We start from the raw sequence: 12,882 nt of genomic DNA on the forward strand, positions 1-12,882 counted from the left end.
TAAGCAAAAAAAAAAATTAGCAACAACAGTGAAGGCTGAATAAATAAGAATTCAGAAGATTCCTTACTCTGAAACAGTCAAAATATAACTTCTTTACACTTTAACGTGGCCAACCCACAACCGAAACCTTAAAGAAAAAAATCAACAGGTAAAGACTTAATAGCTTCCCAGGTGGTTCAGTGGTAAAATATCTGCATGTCAATACAGGAGACACAGGTTTGATCCCTAGGCTGGGAAGATCCCCTGGAGAAGGAAATGGCAACCCACTCCAGTATTCTTGTTGGAATAATCCCACAGACAGAGGAGCCTGGTGGGCTATAATCCATGGTTCTTCAAGAATCTTTCACAGAACTGCTGATTAAAACTTCGACTGCAATTTCAAGTCCATTATAATCATTATATGATACTAGCCATATACGAAACTAGCCAACATGAAGAGGGGAGTTTAATAAGCCAGCGAATTTCTACTCTCCCAGAAAGGTAGCAGCACTTTCACCAGAAAGAAGCCTAAGTAAGACAGTAGTGGACATTATCTGGTCCATAGACTAAAAACACTTTTGGGATCTGGGAATTTGCCAACATGGACGTGAATAACACTCTCCCAGTGTTTATGTAAACCATCGAAGAGCTTCACACACATACAACTGACCCTCACTCCATAAAGTTAGTTATTATCCTTGTTTGATACAACAAGAAATTGAAGCTCAGCAGTATTAAATAATGTTGTCCACAATCATAAAGCCAATAAGCAGCAGAGCTAGAATTCAAAACCATGAGTCCAGCCCCAGAAGGACCACACTCTTTGCCACTGTGCCGAACTGATTTCAGTTCACAGGAGAATTGACAGGTAGGAGCTTTAAACCAAAGGACAAGGGACTCCTCGGGACAGGAATACCACCTAAGATCTAGGGAAGAGCTAGAGCAAATGGAAGGCAGGAAAGAATCTCAAAGTTTCCAAAGGAAAACAAAAGCATGTCTAAGGCCACATTTTCAAATTCCTCAGGAGGAGAAAAATTTAGTATTCTCTAGTTTTTATAGAAAAGGTAATTTAATAAGAATTTTCTTTATAGCCTTTCTCGCTTAATAAGAGAGAAGACTTGCACAGGTGAACTGAACACCCATCTGCTCTCTGTACCAGCAGCATCTTGCATGGTTATGTCAGAGTATAAAACCTATTGTTTCACAGCAAAAAGTTCACTGAGAATCTGGAAACCTTCAAAAGGATTTCAAAAGTAGAAATTTATGTCCATAAATGGCATTAAGTGATCAGGTTATCATTAAAGAGTCTGTCACAGGTGTAGATGCTTAACTCCTGCATATAAAGAAGTTCTTGGAAAAAATATTACAATTTTTGACAAAAACACTGTATCTGTTTTTTTATTCATTTTTTAATTGAAGGATAATTGCTTTACAGAATTTTGCTGTTTTTTAAGGATAAGTCAACATTCTTCCTTTTCTGCTGCTGCTGCTAAGTCGCTTCAGTCGTGTCTGACTCTGTGCGACCCCATAGACGGCAGCCCACCAAGCTCCCCCGTCCCTGGGATTCTCCAGGCAAGAATACTGACATCAGTTAATTTGTCAGACGTCAAAGAGACCTTATTAAATGAGAAGGAGTGTCATAAGTATGACAATTAAAACTATTTCTACTACTGTCAAATTTCGTCTATGAGATCAGAGTTGAAGTAATCATCTCTCAGGTTCCTTCCTACCCAAACACTGCATTTTACATAATGAATAGATGACTGGGCTTCAGAACACACCCCGAACCGTTTGATGTATTACATTTCTAAAAAGCCCTCTATTGACCATTCTTCCCAACCAGATACTCCAGGAGGGACAGCATGATACTCACCACGCTCTCTCCTGAGGGTCACTCAACACATCATATGCCGCTTGGATCAGTTTAAATTGTTCAGCTGCTTCTGCGGCATTATCCAGATTTTTATCTGTTAAAATAAAGGACAGAAATTCACATATCAGAAAAGTAGAGGACAGACTCTAAAAAGGACCGCTTCCATCAGGAATGCCATAAATGGGTGTGTACAAAACGAAGAAGAACAACTAGGGAAAAGCAGAGAAAGTGGCCGACAGCTGATAATCAAGATCAGTTGTAAGTGTCAACTCGAGTAGAAATTTCATGCTTTTCTCTAAATCTCAGCATGTCACTTAGCACTCAATCTGGATATCCACAAACAGAAAACCCTAAGTAGTACACATTTTATTTTTAGAAGGAGCAAAATACATCAGATATAGAAAGACTGTTACTGTTTCGTGCTAGATGATATTTAGTATGTCTTTACCACCATCTTTAAGGTTTTCTTTCTTATCAACATACACCAAAATAAATCTCATAAAGCTTAAAAAATGTATACTATTTACCTTTCTCTTAGTTTGCCTCTTTAACCTTGGAATTCAGAAAGCATCTTTGCCTCAGGGTGGTAGACAGATTCCAAGATGGCCCCCAAGGACCCCCACCTTCCTGGCATTCACACCCTGTGTAATCCTCTCCCCCGTCAACAGGGTCGGTCTGTGTGACTGAAACCCGGGGGCAGAAGTGATGACAGGACAGGACATTACTTGCAATACTGGATTATGAACGACCGCAGTCTCCATCTTGGGTGCTCGCCCTCTCCTGGATCTCTGGAAGTGGCCAGTTGCCATAGCGTGAGGACACTCTGGTGGCCTCTGAGAAGACCATGAGGTAAAGAGTGGAGGCCTCTGGCCCACCACCAACAGGAACTGAGGCCTGCCATTACTCTGGGGGCGAGCTTGAACGTGAGTTTTCCCAGTGATGATTCAACCTTCTGAGAAACCTTGAGTCAAACCACCCAGGTACACCATTCTGATTCTGATCCCCAGAAAACAGTGTGAGTCCACATCCTGAACATATTTGCTGTTTAAGTTTTTGGTAATGTGTTACACAGCAATAATTAGCTATAGTGATTAAATATAAGCACTCAAAAAGCAAAATATCAGTATCTTGAGTCTACTATGGAGTACATCAACATTCTTTAGGCTACAACGCAACATATACTTCTTTAAAAAAATAACAGAAATAGTCTTAAAGCAAGGCTCTCAACTGTACCTGACCTCCTCTTTTTAGATACCACCACACAGTCCCACGTCCTTCAAGCAGCCTTCTGCTCAACAACTGATACTGACGACACTTTCTCAAGTGCAGCACTTTGCCTCAGTTCTTTTTGTTTAGGTGCTTGAACACAAAAAGCTTTTAGAACCAAGCTCCTTTGAAATTAACAAAAAGTAAAAAACAGAAATAAAAAAACTCCATCACAGGTCTAACTCCCCTTCCTTAGAGCAGCCCATGGGTCGTCTTCTAGCTTACCTCTTCTCTGACTAATCTCCTACTTCTTATGTGCACCATAATATACTCTACTTTATGTGTGCGTGCTCAGTCATTCAGCATTATCTCTGCAACATTCCTGCTAGAAATGTTTAACCTGAATTTAATCACGAGGAAGTAACTGCTGTTGTTTAGTCAGTAAGTCGTGTCTGACTTTTTGCAACCCCATGGACTGTAGCCCACCAGGTTCCGCTGTCCATGGAATTTTCTAGGCAAGAACACTGGAGTGGGTTGCCATCTACTTCTCCAGGGGATCTTCCCGACCCAGGGATCAAACCTGTGTCTCTTGCACTGGCAGGCAGGCTCTCTACCACAGCACGACCTGCGAGGCCCAGGTGTGTGTGTGTGTTGCTTAGCTGTGTCCTATACTTCAAATGCAGTCCAAGACTGTAATGATCAAGGAGCCTTCATTAATTCCTTAACATTCTACTTTTAATCACTACAGCTAATTATGTTAGTTTTTAGCAACAATATCACATTATGTCATGCTGAATTTATACCTGACAAACTTTAAGTATTTTTCATATTAATTACTGACAAACCAACTGATAAAAACTGTATAACAGTTTTTTAACCTCAAATAGAGTGCTCAATCCACTCTGTGGCAGATACTAAAGGTTAGCTGATCCAAAACTTCTCCCTCTTTTTTCTCTTTCAGCCTTTACTGTGCAGGCTGGATGACCTAAAAATTAAGCAAGCATGTTGGCTTATCCAGCCTCCCTTGCTGCTTAGAGAGGGCTATGTGACAGTTCTGACCACTGAGGTGAAAGCACTATATTTTCTTTCCTTTCTCCTTGTCTTATACACGGACGTGAGTGCTGGAGCTTCAGCAGCCATCTTGAGACCATGAAGGAAAAGTCAAGAGATTCACAATGACATTACTCAGCCACTCAAACAATGCCAGCAAGCATGTACCTCCAAGCCTTCTTGTGGTGAGAAAAATAAGTTCTTAACTTACTTAAACCACTATGGCTAGGTTTTCTATTATTTCCAATGAGTACTACCAACTTTCATCATGTTGTGGCCTTGTTGCCATCTGGTTCTAAACACAGGACACCCAGTATCCTGTTTTAATTATTTTAGATTTTTATTACTACTCTGTGACAACTACTACTAGTTGACTACTCAATACCATTTTCCCCTTATTCCTAACAAAACTATGACGTTGATCACAGTGGTAATGTACACACTTAAAAACCTTACCTCCTCAGACTTTTTTGAAGTTGGGATTATCAGGTTACCCACTTTCAGCCCATCAGATACAAACACAAATCGATCAATAACTAAATGAAGCTTCCCAGGAGAAGCACTGTTCTTCTTGATGAAAGGGGTGGGCCTGGGTGGCACTCAACTTACACTCTAACTCACCCTTTGCATCCTGCCCAAAGCCTGGGTATACTGCCTGCTGGCAGATTATGACAACTGAGGCAGAGACTGCAGGTTCATCCCCTCTTCCAGAAACAAATGAATGCTGATTTTATGGGGGAAACTGATCCCCCAAATAAAGATGCCATTTCTAGTCTCCCTTGAAGCCTGGACTGACCACGTGACTAAGCTCTAGTCAATAAAATCTATGAAAGTGTTCTATGGCAGCTTTTCAGACTCTTCCTGGAAAGACAACCAGCACACACCCTGTTCCTGCTTTATCCTTTCCTCCTCCATGCTGCCATCTGGGACCCCTTCTGCCATCTCGGATGGTGAGTGAGGCCCCATCTGACAGCTGCTGAGCAGAGTCCAAGGACTTCACGGGAGACCTGCCATCCTGGGGCTCACCTCCTCTCTCTGCACCTCCACATGAAAGCAGTGAACTTCTTAACTGCTTACACTTGACACAAAGACTCAAGTCTTATGTTCAGGATGATGGAGCAGGTCTTCGATGGCGTCATCAAGCAGCCAGAATCACCAAAATGGGCCACCTTTGGATTTCCTGCTACATGTGAAAAATAAAACGACTTTTTGAACACGACTGCTGGCTTCCTATCATTTGCAGCTGAACACAATCCTGATATGCATACAAGGGTACAGTCCAGCTCATGACTTCTATGTCTTCATCAAATCATTAGTAATGATGGTCTGATAAACAAAGAAGCATAGTTCACATTAAAGCAGAATGGCAGAAAAAGCCGCCAACTAAGTCTCCTGACATGAGACAGAAAAGGTGACTGTTTAGGGGTGGGAGGTGGGTGGTCCTTCTTCACATTTTAATCTGTACTGTACTTTGTTGTCCTTTTTCTTCCCACTCCCTTCTTGCCTCCCTCAAAGAAGTCTGGTGACAGCTAAAACTTTTAAAACGAGACAACCCATCAATGTACCATCTGAAAGCAAGATCTTTCGCTTTCTGAATCTCCTTTTTTAATTAACGTTTTCAATCTGTCATATGGCTTTTTATTTCACTTAAATATACCTGTGACTGGTTGACTAGGAGGTTGAACTGAGATCTAAAAGATGAGTGTAAAAAGTTAAAAAGCGATCATAAAAAAATGGGAAGTCTACCTTAATTACTAATATTAGGCAAATGCCATAGGTATTTCAAATCCAGCCACTGAAGTTTAAAAGGCACTCTCTGGGCATACACACTGAGGAAACCAGAAGGGAAAGAGACACGTGTACCCCAATGTTCATCGCAGCACTGTTTATGATAGCCAGGACATGGAAGCAACCTAGATGTCCATCAGCAGATGAATGGATAAGAAAGCTGTGGTACATATACACAATGGAGTATTACTCAGCCATTAAAAAGAATACATTTGAATCAGTTCTAATGAGGTGGATGAAACTGGAGCCTATTATACAGAGTGAAGTAAGCCAGAAAGAAAAACACCAATACAGTATACTAACACATATATATGGAATTTAGAAAGATGGTAACAATAACCCTGTGTACGAGACAGCAAAAGAGACACTGATGTATAGAACAGTCTTATGGACTATGTGAGAGAGGAAGAGGGTGGGAAGATTTGGGAGAATGGCATTGAAACATGTAAAATATCATCTATGAAACGAGTTGCCAGTCCAGGTTCGATGCACGATACTGGATGCTTGGGGCTAGTGCACTGGGACGACCCAGGGGGATGGTATGGGGAGGGAGGAGGGAGGAGGGTTCAGGATGGGGAACACATGTATACCTGTGGCGGATTCATTTTGATATTTGGCAAAACTAATACAATTATGTAAAGTTTAAAAATAAAAAAAAAAGAATAATGTGATATATATTCTGAAAAAAAAAATAACATAAAATAAAAGGCACTCTCATACAATTCTTTGTGTTTTTCTCTAGATAAATTCATGCCCTCCTCTACTTTCTCCCAAATGATTTTACAGTACCTTATAGAACATTTCATGGACTGCGCCTTTTAAGCCCTGCCTTAACTGAAGCCAAGCTCCCTGAGAACACACTTCCATACAGGCCTCTGGGGCTCTGATACAGAAGGTCTGGTGATGGAGCTGACCTCCTCTCCTGGTCACTGATCCTTATTCACCACTCAGTACAAATCAGCATTCTGTCCATTCAAATGGAGATTCAGACAACCCGGCTGCCTCTCCTCCTTCCCCTCCTCCTCACCATCCACTAGCCTCCCAACTACTCCCCCTGTTCACTGAGATTTTTAGCATGTGAATCATCTCTGCTCCCAGGTCCTTTCATCATCCTGATGATGTCAGTGTCCCTGGTGAGATCTGCTGCTCTCCCTACCTCCTGCCTAGCCTCTCCAACCCAGTCTTCCGCCATATAGCCAAAGGAATACTTGAAAAACACAAACCTATCATTTCTCCTGTTTGCAACCCTTCAATGGCTTCCCAAAGCCCAATCTTCCTAATCCGATTTACCACAACCTTCAAGACCCAGCCCTTGCTCACCTGGGCAGGCTCACTTCTTTCCCTTCCTAGGCTCTGCTGTGCTCCCTCTTACCTCCCACCTCCTGTATTCCCTGCAATCCCACTTGAGGTCTCAACCTAGATGTCACACGGGGATGCACATCTATCCCACCCTCACAAAAACCCAGTCCAGATTGGTACAGGGGCTCAGAAGCACCTTGCATTTACCCTCATACTGCCCTTATCTCAGCGGACGGAAAGTGACTGTTTTCCTCCGTGTCTCTCCAAAGACAGCTGGGCCAGCAGGGCAGGGACCACTCTTGTCTTGTCCACAGTAAGGTGCTCAGGGAACGGTCATCAGACGAATTACTGAAAGACTGGCTTTCACAAGGAGTGATCTTACTAGGCAGTGCTATTGACCCTACTGGAAATTATTCTCAATTCTTCAATAAAATAAATAAAGGTAATTCCTTTTTTAAACAATGAAAATGGGTGGCCTCTATATGAGACACACATTAGTCTTTGAAGCACAGCCCGAATGTTAACCTTGGAAATATCTAATGCATTACCTTGCACATAGGATGAAATTAAACATTTGCTGAGTGACAGACTTAACAAATTAATGACCAAAGTAAAGCACATCAAACTCATGTGTCTTATGGGACAGTATTTATCCTATTCTTCCTTGCACTGATTTCCAACTAATCAAATCTGGTCATTTTTCCTTGGCAACTTCCCTTCAATGCAGTCCTTACCCCTCCCAATGATCCCAAGACTGGTTTGGGTCCTTAAAGTGCCCACAGTTGACTCTACCTGACTTTGGTCTCTGGTCCCCCTCAACCTACTAACCTGCCTTCATAGTACCTTTCTAAGACATCTTAATAAAACTGGCCACAAATATCCATTATTGGAAAAACACATTTCACCATCCTTTGCCATTCAAAGACCTTTACAACCTAATCTCAGATTACTACTCAAAAACATTTTAATATTGCCATCAAAATTATATGTGCATTTGGTTACAAGTATTAATTCTCTTTCTCACCCTTCCCCACCCAGACAGTTAACAAATCTCCAACTCCATTTCTAACAGTAATCCCTATTACTCTAAGAACATTCTTCTATACTGTTTTTGGACCTATTAATTTTGGATATACCTAGTGACTTCCTGATGAACATTTGGCTCATTTACCTCTTCCCTTCCAGTATACATCAGATTTTTTTAGTTCCTCTGACGGTCATCATTTACAGCTTTAAGCAACAAATCCATACCTTTATTTCCTGTTCCATCAACTAGAACCATTACCTTCTGATTTGGGGTTCTAAGCCCTTCCCTCAGCCCTTCTCTCAACGCCTATTTTCAGACTTCCAATAAACGCTGCCTTCGGTCAAACTGTCCCTTGGACCATCTTTTGGCCACCACGGTACTCGTTCCCATACAATTAAATTTTCTTCTCCCTCTTTCCTCTTCCTTTCCTTATCGCTTCAGTTGTGTCCGACTCTGTGCGACCCCATAGATGGCAGCCTTCCAGGCTCCGCCATCCCTGGGATTCTCCAGGCAAGAACACTGGAGTGGGTTGCTATTTCCTTCTCCAATGCATGAAAGTGGAAAGTGAAAGTGAAGTCCCTCAGTCGTCTCTGACCCTTCACGACGCCATGGACTTCAGCCTACCAGGCTCCTTTGTCCATGGGATTTTCCAGGCAAGAGTACTGGAGTGGGTTGCCATTGCCTTCTCCGCCCTCTTTCCTCTAGAGTTAGCTAATGGCCAGGCTCCTCTGCCCAGGGGAAGCCTCACTGCCTTTCAGTACATGGTGAAAACTCCTTGTCTTGAATTCCTTGGGCAGTTATTAATTGTTTTAGTAAGTGAAAGTTAAAGTGAACCCGATCAGTCGTGTCCAACTCTTTGCGACCCCATGGACTGTAGTCTACCAGGCTTCTCCATCCATGGGATTCTCCAGGTAAGAATACTGGAGTGGGTTGCCATTTCCTTCTCCAGGAGATCTTCCCGACCCAGGGATTGAACCCGAGTCTCCCACACTGTAGGCAGATGCTTTATCGTCTGAGCCACCAGGGAAGTCATTGTTCTAGTAACATGTTCTAGTAACCCACTACCCATATTCTAGTAACCAAGTCACTGTTCTAGTAACCCACTACCAATTATATGCGTTATACTATTTTGCTTGCATTTGTATTTACCTTTCCAGTAAGGCATGTTTTCCAAACAAGGCTAAGGTCTCCGTCTTAGCATCCTAACCACTCTATAAGCATTTTTATGGACTAGTGCTAATATGAAAGCCTCTTATAAACCTCAAAAAGTTGAGATTCAAATACTGTCTTCGTTACCCAGTCGAGAAGATCAGATTACTTCACCAGTCACACAGGCCTGGACTACAACTAAATAAAACATCTGAAAGAAGCATACTTCTATAGATGTAATCACGTAACTTCACTAGGGAAGGCACGCAATTAAAATTTTCAATCTGCAGAACATCCGAAATGAAATACAGAATCACTCAACCTACCAAAAGAGAAAAAAAGCATAGCTCTTTAGAAGACATTTGACTAGCCCCTTTGTCTTAATTTCACTTAAGTAGCTGGGATTTCCCGCTGAAGTTAAGGGCAGCTTTCCCGGTGAAAGCCCAGGAAAGCTGCACGAACTCCAGCAAGGGAAAAGCCTGAGACAGGACTGGGTTAAAAGCTCGACTCCTCCCCGCTCGGGGTCATCTACGGAGGGGTGGGAGGAGCACGAGAAGTCTCTAGGATGTTATCTTTCCCCATCAAGTGGCCACGCGGGAACCCGGGGACGTCTGGGACAGAACGAGGTGCTCGGGTCTCGAGTGAAGCCTGGGGGTGGAGAGCTGCGACCGCCGATGGGCTGAAAACCCTCATCGCCAGGGCTGGGCAGGGGCCACCCGGCCGGACGCCGGCACGGTTTCCAGGGCTAGGGGAGTTACCGGGCGGGCAAGCCCGGGCACAGCAGGGTCCCTGGAGTTACCCTGCGGAAAGCGGTGAGAAAGGTCGCGAGAGCCGCGGCTTTTGAGAGGGGCCGCGGTGGTTGCGGAGTAATTACCCGGGTGCCATTTCAGGGCCAGCTTCCGATAGGCTTTCTTGAGCTCCTCCTCGCTGGCGTCTCGCCGCACCCCCAGCGCTTCGTAGTGACACTTCATCGCCCGACAGGGCAGGGGGCTCGGGCCGGGGCCGGGGCCCGGGGCGGGGCCGGAGCCCGGACCCGGGCCGAAGTAGTGGCGACGGCCCTGGTGGTCCTCTCCTGCGGCGGGAGCCCGGCGCCCGCACCGGGCCAGCCAGCGAGCGCGGCGGCAGCGACGGCGGCGCGGGGCGACGGCGGCGCGCGGGGGTGAAAGGCGGCGCTGGTTGCGGCACGCGGGAGCGCGGAGGGGGCGGCGCCGGCGGCGGCTCCGCATGGACAGGGGGAAGGCCCTGTTGCGGAAATAGCCGCGCGGGAGGCAGGCGGAGCCGCGGCGGGGAGGAGCCGGGGCCGCGGCGGGCGGGAGGCGGGGCCGAGGTGAGACGGAGGTAGGGTCACGGGAGGCGGGGCCCCGGCGGGTATCATTGTGAGGGGCACAGACGCCAGTCAGTGACACTTAACTTGACATCCGACCTGAGAGATGAGAAAGGAGTTTGATGGGATGAGATTCTGGAAAACATCTTGTAGTTCTGAAGATAATTTCTCAATTTGAGCCACGCTTTTACAGATGAGAAAACTCAAGCTTGAGGAATTCAAGCCTTCCCCACTTATGAATGGCAGGATTCGGTTGGATCAAAACCAGGTCTCTTAACTCTTTTCTTCGATTACCACTTAATGAGATCTCTAATACTCCTTGTCCTGACCACTGTGCGTGAGAAATAATAATAAATAAAATGACTTACACTGAAACAATTTAAGAAGGAAGCATCAACACGTTTTTATGTGTTACTACCGTGAATAAAATTACGCTGATCCACCCATCCATCACTCTTGATGGATCCATCACATCCATCACTAACTTCCTGGCCTCTAAACTTACATTTCCAAGATCGATTTAGGTTAAGAATGCAGTTAGGACTCAGTACTTTCACTGCTGAGAGTCGGGTTAGATCCTTGGTCAGGGGAGCTAAGATCCCACATGAAAAGTTCAGTTCAGTTCAGTCGCTCAGTCGTGTCAGATTCTTCGCGACCCCATGAACCGATCCATTACCAATTGCCGGAGTCTACCCAAACCCATGTCCATTGAGTCGGTGATGCCATCCAACCATCTCATCCTCCGTCGTCCCCTTCTCCTCCTGCCCTCAATCTTTCCCAGCATCAGGGTCTTTTCAAATGAGTCAGCTCTTCATATCAGGTGGCCAAAGGATTGGAGTTTCAGCTTCAGCATTAGTCCTTCCAATGAACACCCAGGTCTGATCACTTTTAGGATGGACTGTTTGGATCTCCTTGCAGTCCAAGGGACTCTCAAGAGTCTTCTCCAATACCACACTTCAAAAGCATCAATTCTTCGGTGCTCAGCTTTCTTTACAGTCTAACTCTCACATCCATACATGACTACTGAAAAAACCATAGCCTTGACTAAATGGACCTTTGTTGGCAAAGTAATGTCTCTGCTTTTTAATATGCTGTCTAGGTTGGTCATAACTTTCCTTCCAAGGAGTAAGCGTCTTTTAATTTCATGGCTGCAATCACCATCTGCAGTGATTTTGGAGCCCCCCAAAATAAAGTCAGCCAGTTTCCCCATCTATTTGCCATGAAGTGATGGGACCAGATGCCATGATCTTTGTTTTCTGAATGTTGAGCTTTAAGCCAACTTTTTCACTCTCTTCCTTCATTTTCATCAAGAGGCTCTTTAGTTCTTCTTCACTTTCTGCCATAAGGATGGTGTCATCTGTATATCTGAGGTTATTGATATTTCTCCCAGCAATCTTGATTCCAGCTTGTGCTTCCTCCAGCCCAGCCTTTCTCATGATGAACTCTGCATATAAGTTAAATAATCAGGGTGACAAGATACAGCCTTGACGTACTCCTTTTCCTATTTGGAACCAGTCTGTCGTTCCATGTCCAGTTTTAACTGTTGCTTCCAGACCTGCATACAGGTTTCTCGAGGCAGGTCAGGTGGTCTGGTATTCCCATTTCTTTCAGAATCTTCCACAGTTTATCGTGATCCACAAAAAAGGCTTTTGCATAGTCAATAAAACAGAAATCGATGTTTTTCTGGAACTCTTGCTTTTTTGATGATTCAGCGGACATTGGCAATTTGATCTCTGGTTCCTCTGCCTTTTCTAAAACCAGCTTTAACATCTGGAAGTTCACGGTTCATGTACTGCTGAAGCCACAAGAAAAGAGGTGCCACCAAAAAAAAAAAAAAAAAAAAAAATGCAGCGAAGGGATAGTATTTAACCAGCAGGAGGTTTTAGTTGATGTAACTGATACACTGTATTATGGAATGAAAGATCCCTGCAACTGTTCAAATATATTTCACTAGAACCTGGAATGTTTACCTATCAGTTGTTAAATTTAGATTGTCAGCCACATATGGTTAGAAGGGTTGGCTCTGTTGCTAACAAATCTCTCTTGTACAGGATCAGGGTACCCAAAGTCTATGAAGTTGTCCCTTTCTTCCCTAACATCCTGCCCTCTGCACAATCAAAACAAACCAACTCTTAAATCTCAAGTTTCTAGGCACAACACTGTCCAACCAACTCACTACTAAAAATT

General features: G+C 44.1%; 1 protein-coding gene across 1 annotated transcript in view; it reads right to left on the reverse strand.

Moving 5' to 3' along the window:
* Nucleotides 1-10,533, reverse strand: part of DNAJC21 (DnaJ heat shock protein family (Hsp40) member C21) — a 28,318-nt gene extending 17,785 nt beyond the window's left edge. Inside the window, exons 1-2 of the mRNA XM_055554667.1 lie at nt 10,246-10,533; nt 1,853-1,946 (exon numbers count right to left, since the gene is read on the reverse strand). Coding sequence (XP_055410642.1) covers nt 1,853-1,946; nt 10,246-10,342 — 191 coding nt within the window. The 5' untranslated portion in view covers nt 10,343-10,533. The remainder of the gene's footprint in view (nt 1-1,852; nt 1,947-10,245) is intronic.
* Nucleotides 10,534-12,882: the final 2,349 nt, after the last annotated feature.

The sequence above is a fragment of the Bubalus kerabau genome, chromosome 18, assembly GCF_029407905.1.
Source record: "Bubalus kerabau isolate K-KA32 ecotype Philippines breed swamp buffalo chromosome 18, PCC_UOA_SB_1v2, whole genome shotgun sequence".
Classification (NCBI taxonomy): Eukaryota; Metazoa; Chordata; class Mammalia; order Artiodactyla; family Bovidae; genus Bubalus; species Bubalus kerabau.